At 39.4% G+C, this 19,332-nt stretch overlaps 1 protein-coding gene across 1 annotated transcript; it reads left to right on the top strand.

Moving 5' to 3' along the window:
* The first annotated feature begins 4,108 nt into the window (after positions 1-4,108).
* Positions 4,109-5,947, top strand: LOC145164357 (protein FAR-RED IMPAIRED RESPONSE 1-like). The gene is made up of 6 exons (XM_079083078.1): positions 4,109-4,197; positions 4,389-4,398; positions 4,581-4,988; positions 5,034-5,150; positions 5,503-5,627; positions 5,773-5,947. The coding sequence occupies exons 1-6, from the start codon at positions 4,109-4,111 to the stop codon at positions 5,945-5,947; spliced, it is 924 nt and encodes a 307-aa protein (XP_078939204.1).
* Positions 5,948-19,332: the final 13,385 nt, after the last annotated feature.

Here is a 19,332-nt window from a genome sequence, read left to right as displayed (position 1 = left end):
TTAATTGGGGGAATCTTGTTGGCCATTTTGTTTGTTCTAAAGCAAGCATAACGAGAAAGACGAAAAGCTGATTTATTTCCACATATATCATTATGGATATGATATTGTTTGCATTATATGATTGTTCTATCTTTCCAATGCAATTTTGGTCTTCAAAGAGAACAATAATTTGTTGTGATGTGGTGCATGTTTTTGTTAAATCATAAGATTATACTTTGGTCTAGTTTAAATACGTTCAATTGGGTGACACACATTTGATTCGAGTTGGAGTCGGGAAAGAGAACATGAAACGGTTGAGGAGTTTAATCAATTTCAGAATTGTGTCATGGATATTCAAAGGGTAAGCATTTCAAAGCGAGTTGATAAATGGGTTTGGCTTGGTGAGTTAACTCGTTGCGAAAAGTAATTGGTTTGAATTTTCAATATTTATTTGCCATTTTGTGTGTTCTAAAGTAATAGGCTCTGTCTGTCTATATATAACTCGTCTATATATAACTCATCAATAGATATCAAGCATCCACAAAGAGGAAATCAAACAGCTAAATAAAGCAATAGCAAGAAACCAAACAATTTGAAAAAAGTAACCATGTCTATATATAACTAGTCTACAAGTTATTTAGCCCACCAAATTGTTTTAAGCCCAATTCTTAATACATAGAACTTTATATTAAAAAAAAAAAGTTAAGTATGGATTTTTAATAAGATGTATTATCGAGGATTAATATTAAAAGGGAAGAAAATAAAATTTTGGTATTTTAAATGTTATTTTCGGAATTTAAGAAAAGAAATAAAAAAAAAGGGTCAAATGTGGAATTCTCATTCTAGCAAGGGCTGAATTTATTAAATGATCAAAATCTTTGGCATGGGCAAGTGGGCCACAAAAATAAGAAAAAAGAAGAGACCAACGAGAAGAAGATGAGGAGAACAGCGGCGCTAGGCTATGCCGGTGGTCGGCGACGGCGATGGTTGGCCGGAGATGACTACCCATGATCGAATTTCTTATGGGAGCAGCAAAACACTCATTATTTCTACTCTTGGACATAATCTTGAAGGTGTTTTTCTAACCCTAGGTGAATTGTGTTTAGAAACATGAAATTGTTTGGGATTCATTAATTTATATGACAAAATTAGCTTTAGATATCTTAAGGATGAGCTATAATCAATAAAGAAGCGAATGCATATATGTTAATAGTCGGATATTCACAAATTGACATTTCTAAGAAGTCAAACTTCATGATTTAAATTGAGATTTAAAGTATAGAATGAAAGAAGTTCAAAAGCATACTAATTGGTTTATGTTATGCAAATGATGATGAAATTTGATTATGTCAAGTTGTATGAAGCTAATCTATGGAAATGCTAGACACAAATTAAGTAGAAGTAATTTGTTAAATTGCATACACTTTCTCAATGAAAAAGACAAATAGGTGTGATTAACATTTCATGTAGAAGTTAATAATTGGCAAGAGTTATAATAAGGAATAATTCAATAATGGAAGTGATATGTGAAAGTAAGAACAATTAAATGAGAATAGAAGGGAAATAAAGTTGGAAATGGTAAATAAATATGTAATATTTACAAATAGAAGTCAATACTCAAACTTGACAAAGAGATGCTTAAAAAATACTAGTAATTGGAAAGTATGTCTGTATTTTGGATGTGATAAATGTTCTACTTTGGAGATCATACGTCAGAGTTAAGAATCTTTAAAGTTGGCTAAAATACATCTAATGGTGTCAAAAAGTTGTTTTATAAACCAGTTCAGACCAGAACCAGGGACGAGAGCGGTTCAACAACGATCAATTTTATGCCAATTTTTAGACCGGGTCGAACCGGACGGTTCTTTAAAAACCAGATTGAACCAAAGTGATAGAACCAATAAAAAAACCGTTTGAACCAGTTTATTGGACTTGGAAAATTAGATTTCAATTAGGCTGTTAAAAACATCCAATTTCCAAAGCAAATTGAATAGTTCGAATGATCAAGTTATCTTGAGTGTACACAACTCGAAGATCGACGCACAACACTGCCAGATGTAGGAAAATTATTGGTTATATATATATATATATATATATATATATATATATATATATATATATATATATATATATATATATATATATATAAGTACAATTGAGAAAATAAAAAAGGTTGAGAATGGGGGAACCATTCGCAGCCAATCATTTATCTAACATGTAAACCTTAAAAAACGTCGTCATTTTTTCATTAAGGGTATATTTGTAAATTAGCAACTTTTTTTTATTTACTTCTTTGTTCTTCGTCTTCGGTTTCCAATTTCATGAGATCTTTATCTCGTTTGAATCGGATATAGAGGAATTCATTATCATATTTTTTTTTCTTTATATATTTCGTTAGCAATTACACATATTTTTTCCATTTATCGTGAAGTTTCGCATCTGTATTGCAGTTTTCTTCTTCGTATTCAGTTTCTGATTTCATCAAATATTTATCTCGTTTGAATCGGATATATCGGAGTTCATTATCAAGATTCTTGATTTATATAATTCGATAGGAATTGCACGTATTCCTTCCATTTATCGTGAAGGTTCACATCTGTATTGCAGTTGTTTGATCGGATTTTTTTTCTGTAGTTTGAGATCTCTATTTCAATTGTATCATCTGATCGGAGCCGATTTAATTTTCAATCGGATCCTTTTTACGCTCTGAAGTGAGAGAGATTGCAAATTGATCAGGTTTTCATATGATCTTTATTGCAATTGCATCATCTGATTGAAGCTGATTTAATTTTCTTTCAGATCGTTTGTACGCTCTAAGGTGAGATATATTCGAAATTATTCTGGTTTTCGAATTTACGACTTTTTTTTTATGTTTTTTGTTTTAATTTTGTTGTCGTACATTCAGTTTCTATTTTATTTTATCATGATTTTCATCGATATTAATATTGTTTTTGTTGTTTATTACAAATCAATTGGTTTATTATGTCATATTCTAGTGTTATTGATGTTGATTTGTATTGTGTGAGAGTGAAGAAGAATATGTTGAGAACTTATTTTTTGAAGGTATCAATTATTGAATTATTATGATGTTTTTGGTTTTGTTGACGATCATGTATTTATGTATGAATCTGTAAATCTGAATAAATTATTGTCTTATTCATATATGAATAAACGTTTGATAATTGTAATTTCGAATTTATTGTTTTTTTATTTTATTCATATATGAATAAGTACTGTTTTTATTTTATATTTTTTGAATCGTATGAATTTCATGTATTCATATATGAATGTTTTATTCATTCATTAATAAACCTTGTTTTTTGGTATATTCGTATGAATTTCATGTACTCATATTTTATTGTTTTATTCATATATGATTGTTTTACTCATGCATTAATAGATTGATTTAGATTTTATAATTTTTTATCAGGTGAATCTTCGAGTTCAGTAGATGATGCGCAATATTGTAGTAATGTAATTGGAGAACATGTCTATAAGTCAGATGTACCTATTCAATTTATTCCATTTAAAGGTTTAATCTTCAAATCATTAGAGTTGGCCATCAAAATGTATTCTGAGTATGTTGAAATTGGTGGTTTTGATGTGAGACTGAGCACACAGTCAATGTTTGATAACAAGATTATAAAGAAGAAACAGGTCATATATAATCGTGGTGGTAAACAGAAAAAGAAATCTTGTGACACATTGGGTACAATTGGTGTTAGGAGGAAACGAAATTCAAATTCAAGAGTTATTGGTTTTCAAGCAAAGATTATATTTGAATCTGTGTATGGAACTCCGGATAATAAAGTTTTTCAGGTTGATGAACTTCACAACCATCCACTTGAGAAGAGAAGTGATTTTAAAAAAGCGAGGCAAATGTCATATTCAGAAAAAGAGTTTATAATGTGTGCTTCCACATCAATAATAGGCCCAACAATGGCTCATAAGTTGAGGGCAAGTCTGAGAGGTGGGTATGAGTTTGTAAAGCCCAAAGTAGTTGACTAGAAAAATTTAAGGAGAGATATCAACAGGGTTATAAGTTATAAAGATGCCCAAATGATAGTAAACACAATGAATGACCGTCGAGCTCACTATCTAAATTACTCATTTGAGTTTAATTGTCAAGATGATATTTTGGGCTGATGAAATGGAGAAGACATATTATGGTGAATTTGGTGATGTTATCTCGTTTGATGCGACTTTCCAAACAAACAAGTAAGTTATTCTATCTACTTTTTTATAGCTTATTCATATATGAATATTTGAACTTTATGTTTAATATTCAGTTTTTAATATTGAAATTATTTTAATAATATACTGTAACTGTATTCATACATGAATATTTTTATATTGACTTATGAATACATCAAAAATTGACTTTAATGAACATTTTTTTTGTGTTGTAGGTATCGAATGGTTTTTGTTCCATTTACTGCTATTGACCATCATAAAAACCAGTTACTGTTGGAGCGGGGTTACTAAGCAATGAAAGCATTGAGTCCTACTCTTGGTTGCTTAAATCGTTTCTTATTTACTTATTAATATTTATTCATTTATGAATAAATATAGAAGTTTATTTTATTTTTGTTTTAATACAGATATCAGATGATTTATTTATGAACATAGGCTTTAGAAAAAGATTCTCGAAGCTTGTTTGGGACATGAATATGAAACCTGATGTCTTTGAGGTGCAGTGGGGTTTGCTTATGAAGGGATTCAATCTTGAAGACGCAAGATGGTTTAAAGACATGTTTACAAAACGTGATTCATGGATACCTGGATATTTTAACGATATTCAAATGTGTGGGTTGATGAAGACTACATTGAGGTCAGAGAGTATGAATTCATTCTTTAATACCTACCCAGAAAGTGGTAATTTACTTTTGAATTTCATGATGAATTATGACACTGCCATTCAAAAGCAAAGGAATACTCAACGAGATCTTGATAAGACATCAAAGAAAGAATCATATAAAATGGAAACACCTCGAGAAATAGAACTACAAGCATAAAAAGTTTATACAAGTACATTATTTTTTGAGGTGCAAAAGGAAATATATAAAGCAAGTTTTTTCTGTACATACTCCTATGTTCGTATTGAAAATGAGTGGGAAGTTTACATCGTGCAACACAACAACAGTAAAAGCGAATTTAAAAATGAATTTAAGGTAATTTAATAGTTTTTTTTTAATAATGTAATGTTTATATATGAATATGAGAATATTCATATATGAATATTCTGATCATTTTAAACTTAGAACATGTTCATATATGAATTTAATTTCTTATATGAATATTTACAATGTTATTATTCATATATGAATATTTATATATGATTATTCATATATGAATATGAATTATTGTATATGATTAGAATGTAATATTCATATATGAATACTTATATATGATTGTTCATATATGAGTAATCATATATGAATATAAGTATTTATATATGAATTTAAATGTGTAAAATTTGTTTAAATTGTTTTTTCATTTTTCTTTATTATGTTTTTGTATCAGGCTGAAATAAAAGTTGAAGAGAAAGAAATAAATTGCAGTTGTGAACATTTCAAGCGTATAGGTGTTTTATGCAGACATGCTTTTACAATAATGATGAGATGTGGTGTTAAAGAAATTCCTGAAAGGTACAGTATGAAAAGATGGAGAAAGGACGTGATATCAAGAAATTATCGTTTTAGTTCTCATGAATCCGATTCAGGGGATCGTGAGAATGTGAAGCTAGTCAATGATTCATATTATAGTTTTTGAATCATGTTTGGATATTGTAAGAGATGAAAAAAATAAATTGGCTTTGTTTGCTGAGAAACAACAGATGTTGTTAAATAAATTTGAGTGTGATTATACATCTGGTGGATTGAAAAGCAAGATGGATGGTGAAGTCGTATGCAAGCTTATGGGTGTTTCTATTCCTATTCCAAAAAAGATTAATATTCATGTTCCTTAAGTTCAAAGCAATAAAGGTTCTTGAATCAAGAAAAGAATTCCAAGTGCAGGTGAAGCAGCATATGTTAATTCTAAAAAAGAACATAGAATGTGTTCAGGATGTGGACAACGAGTTCCTCACAATTTATGTACATGTCCAGTAAGAATTGCAGCTGCTCAATCAACAAAAGACATCTAGGGTTTTTGTTTTTGTTTTTGTTTTTTTTATGATTTTTGGTTTTATTCATTTGTGAGTATATGCAGATATTAACCATAAACAATAATATTCAGATATGAATAATACAATATTAATGTGTCATTATGGATTTATCAGAAACTACTACTTAACACATTTATATGGATATGGTAAATTGATATGTGAAATACATGTTAATTATAAATGAATATATCATATTTGTTTTTTAATTTACTAATAAATAAGTTATATGGATATGATCAATTGATATGTGAAATACACATATTATTCCTAAATTATTCATAAATGAATACATCATATCTGTATTAATTTATGATTGAAGAAGTTATTATTTACATATTAAAGGTAAATGAATATATCATATTGGTATTCATTTATGAATAAACAGAAATAAAACGGAAAACTAGCATAAATGAATACATCATAAATGAATACAAATATGATGTATTCATGATATTTGTTTATTAATTTACTAATAAATAAGTTATATTCATATCTGAACTTTGTTATACTCACATATTACTCCTAACTTAATCGTAAATGAATACATCATATTTGTATTCATTTATGATTGAAGACGTTATTATTTACATATTAAATGTAAATAAATATATCATATTGATATTAATTTATGAATAAACAGAAATAAAATTGAAAACTATTAAAAACAATCACACTTGTTCATAAATCATTATCATAAACTTTGAAAATATTTGAATATAAAAAACTAAAAGAAATAAGCAAACTTGTTTCTATTACATAAACATTCAATACAAAATAATAAAACTTGTTCACAAGCATTTCACAAACTATTTAAACGATGTTCAATAACACTTAACAAACCATCTAAAACTTGTTCACAAACTTGTTTCTGTGACAACTAACAAATTTCGTGTAAGCAAGGTTTTAAATTGTAACTATGTATGGATGAATTCACAATGTAACCTTGTTGCAATAAAAATCATTGAAAGCCAAGAAGGCATCATGTGAATGATTTAAATATATATACTTATGCTTTGAAAATCACATCCGTAACAAACACTTGAAAGTCAATAAGATAGATCAAGAAGTTCGAAATTTCAAACTGCATTTAAAGTGTTTTAAGCCAAGACCGAGAATCCCCGAAGCCGAGAACCTCCTTAACTGAAAACCATGCGAAGGCTGCCAGCTCGAACCGAAAACTCCTTGCTTTAAGAGTTCTCGGCTGGGACCGAGGACCTTAGTTCTCGGCCTCTATTGGACCGAAATCATCCCTTGTTCTCGATGGCACCCTTGGACCGAAAACACATGTTCTCGGTTGATACATGGGACTTCGGCTAGAGGATAAGACAAAGAAGGTTGACTTTAGGAGTTGATGGATGCAACATTTTCCCATAAAACTATTATCCAACATATAACTATGTTTTATCCCTCAAATGACCAAGTATTATCCCACAAATAACAATGAAAACATCCCATCCATTCCCCCCTTTTATATCTTCGGCCGAAAGCAAAATCCCCCACCATTATCATCTTTTTTCATCTTCAACCTTCCTTATTCTCTCAAGAACAAGCTCAAGTTCTTCCAAGGATTTACCTCCTTCAAGTGGTCCTTAGATTTTTGGTAAGTATTTCAGTGATACCCTAGTGTTTTTATACATTTTTATGTTAGTTTCATCATCTTTACACACGTTATTATGTGGTAAACACTTAGGATAATAACATTTCCAGGAAGTTCATCAACTCCATTCAAGTGTTTAAGCTTGGAATCTTCATTTCATCTAACATCCAAAATTTTACGCCAAATTTAAATTTTTCAATCATAAATAAAACCAAATAGTATTTGTTTACAAAAAATGTTTCCAATCATTATTCATCAGAGTGTCCCAATAACCAGATCATAAGGATGAGGAGCGGTACGGTCACACCTTCGCGTTGCCATGATCTCCTGAAGTACCTGAAACAATAAACTGAAAACTATAATCCCGAGGGCTTAGTGAGCTACCCCCAAAATACCAATACCACACTGATAATACCATATCCGTAATAATCAATCAATCAACATGCATACTGGGCCATCGGCCTGACTGGACCGCCCTACAGGGCCTACAGTCTATTTGAATCTGTCCCGAGCCTTCGGCATAACTGGACCGCCACGTGGGTCTACAGTCTCCCCGGACCGCTCATAGGGTGTGTTGGCCTTCAGCACAAAGCAGGACCGCCTCAACCCAAGCAACAAGCAAATAACCATGTGCGCATAACTAACATCTACTGGCATATACAACATCAAGCATATCTATCTCACTGATCACCAAACATAGCAATCCCTCATAACTAGAGCACTGACCTAGCAGGACACCAACATATCAATCCCTACGGATCATAAGAGCATAACATATTGTCTATCCTGATTCTGATCTAACAGATCATATCCACATGTAGCATACCGCAACGATAACAACTAAAGGGTCGGCCTTGGTGCCTTAGACCCTATCGATATAGTGAGGATAACTCACCTTGCAGATGTCGACTCGGTAGATAAACTTCAACCCTCGGATCACTTGCCAAAGACTCCACCACCTATTACCATAACACGAAAATACCCACAAGTCCTTGACCTTACAAGGTACTCCTTAAGCCAACTAGTCAACCCTTGGTCAAAGTCAAAGTCCTCAGTCAAAGTCAACAGTCCATGTTGACCCTAAATCGCCGAGTACCCTCGGCTACTCGCCGAGTTCCTTGAAGTACTTGCCCACTCGCCGAGTCACCGGGGTGACTCGCCGAGTTCCTTTGGTTTACGATCGAACCCTAAGACCACTCGTCGAGTTTCCTCCTTGCCACTTGACGGTTACACACGTGTACATAAGTTGAGGAAACCTCAACCGACTCGCCGAGTTGTTCATCCAACTCGTCGAGTCTACGGCAATCTTCATCGGACTCACCGAGTTGTTCATCCAACTCGTTGAGTTCAATGTCTATCTTCATATGACTCGACGAGTCGACTATGCGACTCGCCGAGTCCCTTCAGTCCTTTTTTCCATACAGACTCATTTGAGCCATGCAGTGGCTCCAAACTACAGATCCAAGCTTCTAAGGCATGCTTTTCACGTAAACTTGCAAACTTTACGTGCATGCATAGCTACAAAGGTTCCAAATGTCAAATCCAAGCTCACAATGGGGTTTCTTACTCAAGGAGGGCTTCATTCATGCCCAAACCAGAGGCTTTATGACTCTAGGACTTAAGAAGGGTCCAGATATGAAGTTACAACTTCAAATCAAGATCATAGCTCGCCATATCAACTCAAAGATCCATAAAAACCCCAAACTCAACCCAAAAAGAGATCTCGAAGGGAAAAGAGGTAAGGGTGGCGACTAGATACCTCTGGAAGATGCTAACTGAGGTAGATTCTGGTTCCCACACTCTCCTTGCTCCAATTCCATTGCCTTCCAAGTTCCTCTTCTCAAAAGATCTCCTCTCCAAGCTTTAAACACACAAGGAATGAACACCACATGAATTAGGGTTTTCTAGGGGCTCAATGGACTGCAAGGAGGCCAAAGGAGGCTTATGCTTCCTTAAATAGGGTGCAAAACCCCGGGATTTAGGGTTTCATCTGCCAGCTCCTACTCGTCGAGTCCCTTCATGGACTCGGCGAGTAGGTCACTAAAACACGTGGACCAACCCGCTGCTACTCGACGAGTAGGGCAACCGACTCGTCGAGTAGACCTTGAAATCAAAGAACTCCCTAAATAACCATACCTGAGAATAGGGGCGTTACAATTCTCTCCCACTTGAACTAGACTTCGCCCTCGAAGTCTGCTGGAATAAACAACGCCGGGTAATGCTCTCGCATCTCCGCCTCCGGCTCCCATGTCCACTCGGATCCCCTCCGATGTTCCCACTGCACTTTCACCAAAGGTATTTCTTTGTTCCGCAAAATCTTCTTCTTCCTTTCTAAGATGGCCACAGGCCTCTCCACGTAATTCAGGCGCTCATCGACCTGAATATCATCCAGCGATACTACTGCCTCCTGGTCCATGATGCACTTTCGCAACTGCAAAACATGGAACATGCTGTGGATCCGGCTAAGCTGCTCCGGAAGCTCTAGCCTATAAGCCACTTTGCCAACCCTGGCAATGATCCTGAACGGCCCAATATATCGGGGACCTAATTTTCCCCTCTTCCTGAAGCGGATCACACCTTTCCAGGGCGAGACCTTTAGGAGAACCATATCACCAACCTGAAACTCTAGCTCAGATCGGCGCCGGTCGGCGTAGCTCTTCTACCGACTCTGAGCGGTCTGCATCCGCTGCCTAACCTGCTGAATCTTCTCGGTAGTCTGCAAGACTACCTCCGTCCGTCCCATCACCCTGTGTCCGACCTCACCCCAGCAAACTGGGGTGCGACACCTCCGTCCATACAACAGCTCGAAAGGCGGGGCGCCAATACTGGAATGATAGCTGTTGTTGTAGGCTAACTTTGCAAGCGGTAGGTGAGAATCCCAGCTCCCACCGAAATCAATAGCACACGCCCTCAACATATCCTAGAGGGTCTGAATGGTCCGCTCGCTCTGACCGTCGGTCTACGGATGGAATGTTGTACTAAAGTCCAGCCGCGTGCCCAGTTCCTCGTGGAGCTTCTGCCAGAAACGAGAGGTAAATCTAACATCCCGGTCGGAAACAATGGAGACCGGAACCCCATGACGAGCGAAGATCTCGCGGACATAAATGTCGGCCAGCTTCTCGGCCAACGAACTCTCCCGTATTGCCAAGAAATGGGCACTCTTGGTCAATCGGTCCACGATGACCCATATAGCATCGAACCCCTTCGCCGTCCTCGACAATTTCGTAATGAAGTCCATCGTGATCTGTTACGATTTCCACATGGGAATCTCCAGAGCTGCAGCTTACCATGCGGCCTCTGATGCTCGGCCTTGACCATTCTACAGGTCAGGCACCTCTCAACATACCAAGCGATTTCTCGCTTCATACATGGCCACCAGTAGCTCAAACTCAAATCTCGGTACATCTTGGTGGACCCCGGGTGTACAGAAAAATGAGACTTATGAGCCTCCTCTATCACTGTCTGCCGGACCCCTCCGGTTATCGGAACCCTACCCCGACCGTATCGGGTTAACAATCCGCGGCTATCCTGAACAAATCGGGCGCTCTCTCCCTTAATCTGCTCCATCTTCCAGTTCTCTGGTCTCATGCCCTCAACCTGAGCATCCCTAATCAAGCTCACAAGCGGGGAATCCACCGCTATCCTCATACACCTTGTTGGGGTAGAAGACCCAGCTGACTTGCGGCTCAAGGCATCCGCAACTACATTCGCTTTACCAGGATGGTAAAGGATCTCACAATCGTAGTCCTTGACTACATCCAGCCACCTGCGCTGCCTCATATTCAGGTTCGGCTGATCCATGATGTGCCTCAAACTCTTGTGGTCCGTGTATATAGTACAACGGACCCCGTACAAATAATGCCTCCAAATCTTGAGAGCGAAAACCACCGCTCCCAACTCAAGATCGTGCGTAGGGCATCTTGTTTCATGCGGCTTCAGCTGCCGTGATGCATAGGCTATCACTCGTCCTCTCTGCATGAGGACCGCCCCTAGTCCTGTGATGGATGCATCACAAAATACTACAAAATCCTCGACTCCCTCGGGGAGCGTCAACACTGGCGCCTCACATAAACACCGCCGGAGAGTCTCAAACACCCTCTGCTGCTCAGGGCCCCACCGGAAATCCACCCCCTTCTACGTTAGACGAGTGAGGGGTACTGCAATCTTGGAGAAATCTCGAATGAATCTCCGGTAGTACCCTGCTAATCCCAAGAAACTCCTGATGTTTGAGGGAGATTTCGGAATCTCCCATTGCATAACCGCTTCGACTTTGGCCGGGTCGACCAAAATCCCCTCCTGGTTAACGAGATGTCCGAGGAACTGGACCTCTCGTAACCAAAACTCACACTTCGAGAACTTGTCATACAACCGTTCTCGTCGCAGAACCTCCATCAGCTCCCTGAGGTGCTCCTCGTGCTGCTCTCGGGTCTTGGAATACACCAAGATATTATCTATGAACACGATGACCGAGCGATCGAGCATCGGTCTGCAGACCCGATTCATCAAATCCATGAATACTGCCGGTGCGTTGGTGAGCCCAAACGGCATCACCACGAACTCATAATGACCATAACGAGTTCGAAACACGGTCTTCTCCACGTCTTCCTCCCTCACCCTGACCTAGTGATACCCGGATCTCAAATCGATCTTGGAAAACCAAGATGCACGCTGCAGCTGATCGAAGAGATCATCTATCCTTGGGAGTGGATAACGGTTCTTCACCGTTAACTTGTTCAACTCCCTATAGTCAATGCACATCCTGTGCGAGCCGTCCTTTTTCCTGACAAAAAGGATCGGTGCTCCCCGTGGGGAACTACTCGGACGAATAAACTGCTTACCCAACAGCTCCTGTAACTGAGATGACAACTCCTGCATCTCTGGCGATGCCAGTCGGTACGACGCCTTAGCGATAGGGGCCGCACCCAGCACCAGATCAATCCTGAACTCCACCTGCCTCTCCGGAGGCACTCCAGGTAACTCCTCTGGAAACACGTCAGCAACCTCTCTAACCACCGGGACCTCTGAAACAGAAGTCTGATCCCTAAACCGCGTGTCCACCACACACGCTAAATAACCTGCACATCCGTGCTGAATATACTGCCGAGCCCTGGCGGCCGAACAAAACCCTGATCCTACTCTGGTGCCCTCACCATATACCATCAGTTCTCCCCTACTAGGGGTTCGAACTAGTCGCTGTCCCTCACAGTCGATCATGGCGCCAAACCGGCTGAGCCAATCCATCCCTACAATCACACATACTTCCCCCATGGGAATAGGAATCAAATCTATCGGGAATGATACCCCGAAAATCTCCAGCTCGCATCCCCGGTAAACCGAAGAAGCAGAAATCCCGTGCTCGTTGGCGATCGAAACTCGCAACGGACACTCAAGCTCATCTACCGACACACTGAACTCTCTACTGAAAGTATGAGATACAAACGAGCGAATCGGCCCCGAGTCGAATAAATCCAAAGCAGGCAAGGAGTTTACTAAAAACGTACCTAAACATAGGTACCACCGATAAGCATAACATAGATACAATATCTGAAACAGAAAATAGAAACATACCAGCAACCACATCCGGTGCTGCCTTGGCATCCTCGGCCGTGAGCTGGAAAGCACGCCCCTGAGCCTTCGGAGGGTCCACCTTGACTGGCCTCCCATCTCCCATCCTTAAAGTAGTCGGTACGGATCCCTGCGCCAGCTTGGCGGCGAGCTGCATGCAGTTGGTCTTCACGTGACCAACCTAATGACAATGATAACAAATCCTCATATCTGCTGGAGGGGCGGACTGGCGACAGTCCCTGGCATAGTGCCCCTCCTTGCCACATTTGTGGCAACCACCTCCCGCTCGAAAAATCCCAGAATGACCCCTGCCACACTTTCCACAAGTGCGGCTCTGCTGACCCCCGGTCCGAGTATCAGCGGTCTTGGACCGCTTAGATGCCGGCTGAGACTGTGCCGGAACCTGACGCTGCTCCTTCAACTGCAGCTCTATCTCCAACTCGCGCCGCCTCGCGGCTTCCTGAAGATCCAAAAGAGTCTCACAACGTTGCGTAGCAACAAACTGTCGAATATCAGTCTTGAGCATACTCAGATAACGAGTCATCTGAGACTGCTCTGAAGCAAACTTCGGGCAAAACATAGCCCTCTCCGTGAACATACGAGTGATTTCCATCACTGACTCCCCATCCTGTCTCAATGTCAAAAACTCCTGAGCAAGCCGCTCCCGCTCAACGCGTGGAACGTAGCGGGTGCGGAACATATCCCAGAACTGCTCCCAAGTAACAGCAGCTCGCTGATCATCAGTGTACGACCCTGTCGTCAATCTCCACCAGTCCTTTACCCCAAGGCTCAGGAGGTTCAGGGCACACCTGACCTTCTGGTCAGCAGGACATGAACACGTGAAGAAACATCCCTCCACGTCAGATAACCACCTCATAGCCCTGATCGCATCCTGTGTACCATCAAACGTTGGGGGCTTCGTGTTATCGAAGTCCTGGTACTGGAAAGCCCTGCCGGCTCCTCCTCCAACCCCTGCCGCGGCTATAGCCGATGTGGCTGCAGCAGCGGCTGTCTTTGCCAGAGCTGCATATCGCTCATCAAAATACTCGGCCATCGCGGTCTTAATCGACCCAAACATCTCCGGCAGCTGCGCTCGAAAAGCCGCAGCGACCTCATCGTGCAATAATCTCCCGGATCCTGGCATCCAACTCATCCATCCCTATCTGTACCACGGACTCAGGTGCTACCGGCACCTCCGACCCTCCGTCTCCCGATCCCAATCCTGATCCTGATCCTGATCCGGATCCAGGCCCCGCAGCTAAACGCCTCGTCATCACCATACTGAAAAAAAATATACTCAAGACATCAGATAAGCAACATATATCGGGAGACCAATTCCAACCACCCTAGGGGTTGTGACTTCCTTGCTACGAGTATGGGTCCTGTGCTTTCAGTAGTACGGGCCCATACTACCTTCCACACCTACCTATATTTGTCTCAAGTATCACCACAATGCCCTAACACTATCATCAACATAAAATGCGCTCAACCCTTACTCCTAGGGAAACATCGCCCATCTCACAACTGATCTCACAGTTCCTCACAACCCACACATCCATGAAACTTTCATCAACCCTTGCAGTGCTAGTGCAGGCTAGTCGCACATAACATTGGACACAATAGACTTTCGAATATCCAATCCTATCCGAAGACTGAATCAAACATTCTCAGGCTATAAGATCTTGATTATGCACAACTGTGATGCCTACACTAACGACTACAGTAATTATGTCAATTCCATATACAAGAAACCCTAGGCTAGTAGGCATCATATAATCAGGCAAGTCTATCATGCGATTCCTGAAGATCCCTAGCCTAGCACTAGCATACTGTTCTATCATATCAAAATATCAAATAACTGTATGGTATTTTGAGGTTTACTTACAGGCTCCGGCTGATCGTACCCTCTGCATCCTCCATCCTTTATATTGAAAACCATTTTGGAATTTATTCCGAAAACTCCCTTGATTTGAGACTGGGTTCACACGAGTGCTCCCCCAATTTGCTCAAACCAAGGCTCTGATACCAACTTGTAACATCCAAAATTTTACGCCAAATTTAAACTTTTTCAATCATAAATAAAACCAAATAGTATTTGTTTACAAAAAATGTTTCCAATCATTATTCATCAGAGTGTCCCAATAACCAGATCATAAGGATGAGGAGCGGTACGATCACGCCTTCGCCTTGCCATGATCTCCTGAAGTACCTGAAACAATAAATGGAAAACTGTAAGCCCGAGGGCTTAGTGAGCTACCCCCAAAATACCAATACCACACTGATAATACCATATCCGTAATAATCAATCAATCAACATGTATACTGGGTCATCGGCCTGACTAGACCGCCCTACAGGGCCTACAGTGTATCTGAATCTGTCCTGAGCCTTTGGCATAACTGGACCGCCACGTGGGCCTATAGTCTCCCCGGACCGCTCATAGGGTGTGTTGGCCTTCAGCACAAAGCAGGACCGCCTCAACCCAAGCAACAAGCAAATAACCATGTGCGCATAACTAACATATACTGGCATATACAACATCAAGCATATCTATCTCACTGATCACCAAACATAGCAATCCCTCATAACTAGAGCACTGACCTAGTAGGCCACTAACATATCAATCCCTACGGATCATAAGAGCATAACATACTGTCTATCCTGATTCTGATCTAACAGATCATATCCACATGTAGCATACCGCAACGATAACAACTAAAGGGCCGACCTTGGTGCCTTAGACCCTATCGATATAGTGAGGATAACTCACCTTGCAGATGTCGACTCGGTAGATAAACTTCAACCCTCGGATCACTTGCCAAAGACTCCACCACCTATTACCATATCACGAAAATACCCACAAGTCCTTGACCTTACAAGGTACTCCTTAAGCCAACTAGTCAACCCTTGGTCAAAGTCAAAGTCCTCAGTCAAAGTCAACAGTCCATGTTGACCCTAAATCGCCGAGTACCCTCGGCTACTCGCCGAGTTCCTTGAAGTACTTGCCCACTCGCCGAGTCACCGGGGTGACTCGCCGAGTTCCTTTGGTTTACGATCGAACCCTAAGACCACTCGTCGAGTTTCCTCCTTGCCACTTGACGGTTACACACATGTACATAAGTTGAGGAAACCTCAACCGACTCGCCGAGTTGTTCATCCAACTTGTCGAGTCTACGACAATCTTCATCGGACTCGCCGAGTTGTTCATCCAACTCGTCGAGTTTAATGTCTATCTTCATATGACTCGACGAGTCGACTATGCGACTCGCCGAGTCCCTTCAGTCCCTTTTTCCATACAGACTCATTTGAGCCATGCAACGGCTCCAAACTACAGATCCAAGCTTCTAAGGCATGCTTTTCACGTAAAGTTGCAAACTTTACGTGCATGCATAGCTACAAAGGTTCCAAATGTCAAATCCAAGCTCACAATGGGGTTTCTTACTCAAGGAGGGCTTCATTCACGCCCAAACCAGAGGCTTTATGACTCTAGGACTTAAGAAGGGTCTAGATCTGAAGTTACAACTTCAAATCTAGATCATAGCTCACCATATCAACTCAAAGATCCATAAAAACCCCAAACTCAACCCAAAAAGAGATCTAGAAGGGAAAAGAGGTAAGGGTGGCGACTAGATACCTCTGGAAGATGCTAACTGAGGTAGATTCTGGTTCCCACACTCTCCTTGCTCCAATCCCCTTGCCTTCCAAGTTCCTCTTCTCAAAAGATCTCCTCTCCAAGCTTTAAACACACAAGGAATGAACACCACACGAATTAGGGTTTTCTAGGCTCTCAATGGACTGCAAGGAGGCCAAAGGAGGCTTATGCTTCCTTAAATAGGTTGTAAAACCCCGGGATTTAGGGTTTCATCTGCCAGCTCCTACTCGTCGAGTCCCTTCATGGACTCGGCGAGTAGGTCACTAAAACACGTGGACCAACCCGCTGCTACTCGACGAGTAGGGCAACCGACTTGTCGAGTAGACCTTGAAATCAAAGAACTCCCTAAATAACCATACTTGAGAATCGGGGCGTTACATTTCATCTCTTCAATCAACCCACAAATCCACTCAAGGTGAGTTCATACGCTTATTTTTCCGAGATTTTCATGTTTGGGGGGGGGGGGGATACAAGTCAAACTTTGTTCATCACAAATACTTGCATGTTTCATAATTATGTGAAAGTATAAGCCATTATTTGCACAAAGATATGATTATCACTAGCTTTTATACAATTACTTGTGTTATTTTAGTTTTTAAATGTAAAACTCACCAAAAACAAGACATATTCTATGTTATAAAAATCATAAGGATAATTTATGATTGTAAAAGTATAAGGTTTTGGAAGCTTTTTACTAGAAGATAGTTTTTCAAACAAAAGGGGTTACATTATAGTTATTTTACTATTTTTGTGGGTTACAACCCAAAATATCATGTTTGACCTTATATTTCGACACTAGGGGAAATAACAACTTTATATCTATATAAAAGATTATATAAGTAGTCTCAACAAGAAAACAAGATAAACTATAATTGGTATAGTTTAGGAGTCACAAAATTACACTATCATTTCATAGGGATCAAATAATTATTTAAAGGCATAGTTATTTCATTACAAAAAAGGGAGTTTTCAGTACACGTAAGTCGACTGATACAATTTTATGAGACGGTTAGCTTTACCATACCTACCAGAGTACACGTTAAAGTCCTGAATTATAATCAGAGTCTCTTGTAGGGAGAGTATGACACTTGTATATAGATCTATATGGGATTGATGACCCCGCACCTAAACTGTTAGCTACAGTTAGACCGGCAGGTCTGGGGTGACAAATGTCGTAACAGTCTCCGACGCCCGAAGCATGTCGTTCAGGCCATTAGTCATATTAGTAAGGTTATAATAACTCACATAGGGTATCAATAAGACAATTGATTTACGGGATAACACACATTTCAAGTAGTTTTATATGATGATAAAACTTCTTTACGTCATTTTACAGTACAACATTACTTACATTTCTAGTCTTGGGACTAAAGGCTTACAGTTCATTTTTAAGAAAATATTGGATTTTCTGGAAGTATACAATATCATTTTCACGAAACAGTTCCAAACACTTTTCATACAAAATGCTTATGAACTCACCAACTTAAATGTTGAAACTTTGCAAAATCACTTGTATTCTCAGGAAATCAGTAAACAGGTAACCACAAGAGTTTTTGGTGGATGGGACGCCGTCGCATCACGTTATTCATTTTTGTCACATGAATTGGACATTATGTAAACAATGTTTTAAGTACAATGTAACTTATTAAATATTCAATGTAATGGTTGTAATGCTTTGATTCATTCATATTCAATTGTTATGACACTGTACATGAAGTCATCCGCCCCCAGACATTTCCGCCGTTCTAGTTTGGGGGTGTGACAGTTTCACAAAACCATATTACATGTCCTCCAAAAGCATTCAACTTCAAAACAAACTGTTCCATCACACTTCATCACAAACAATCATCAATATACTTTTAACATTTTTTGAGTTGTTTTTATAGTCTTGTATGCATGAGCGGTACGCACTTTGAATTCCACATTTTGATATTTTTCGGCAAGATCCAACACCTTAGCCTTCAAAATGTTAATTTCAGAAGTTAGCATTCAGTGCACATACCTTTTCCTGAGCTTCTCTAAAGTAGTTTGTTGAATTGCACTTTATTTATGAAGACCTGGTTTCCACTTTGAGATTGGTTGTCCCATATAGTTCTCCATATGTCTTATTGCAAAGACCCCACAATCAACTTTGTTTTTAACTGTTCTCCATGGCATTTCAAGTCCTTGTGGTATGATACTTTCTTTTGAGATGACATTGGCTCTTGGATGGTTTATTTTTATAAAGTATCTAACAAAACAAATTTTTTCGATCATTAAATAAAATAAAAGTTAGATATGTAATAAAGTGATTCTTATACGTTGTTGTGAATTGGGTACTTACCAAAGGCTTCAATAGTACTCCATATTTCCCTTCATAATCCCCCTTAATTGCA

This window comes from Lactuca virosa, chromosome 3 (assembly GCF_052849685.1).
Source record: "Lactuca virosa cultivar CGN04683 chromosome 3, Lactuca_virosa_CGN04683_v6, whole genome shotgun sequence".
NCBI lineage: Eukaryota > Viridiplantae > Streptophyta > Magnoliopsida > Asterales > Asteraceae > Lactuca > Lactuca virosa.
This window is presented reverse-complemented; position numbering and strand designations above follow the sequence as displayed.

Bases quoted from the DNA above. Each gene is read 5' to 3' on its own strand.
- LOC145164357 (XM_079083078.1), top strand. From the start codon at position 4,109: ATGATATTTTGGGCTGATGAAATGGAGAAGACATATTATGGTGAATTT. The intron at 4,989-5,033 runs GCATAAAAAGTT...GAGGTGCAAAAG, and splicing joins CTCGAGAAATAGAACTACAA to GAAATATATAAAGCAAGTTT. The intron at 5,628-5,772 runs GTACAGTATGAA...GGATATTGTAAG, and splicing joins GTTAAAGAAATTCCTGAAAG to AGATGAAAAAAATAAATTGG.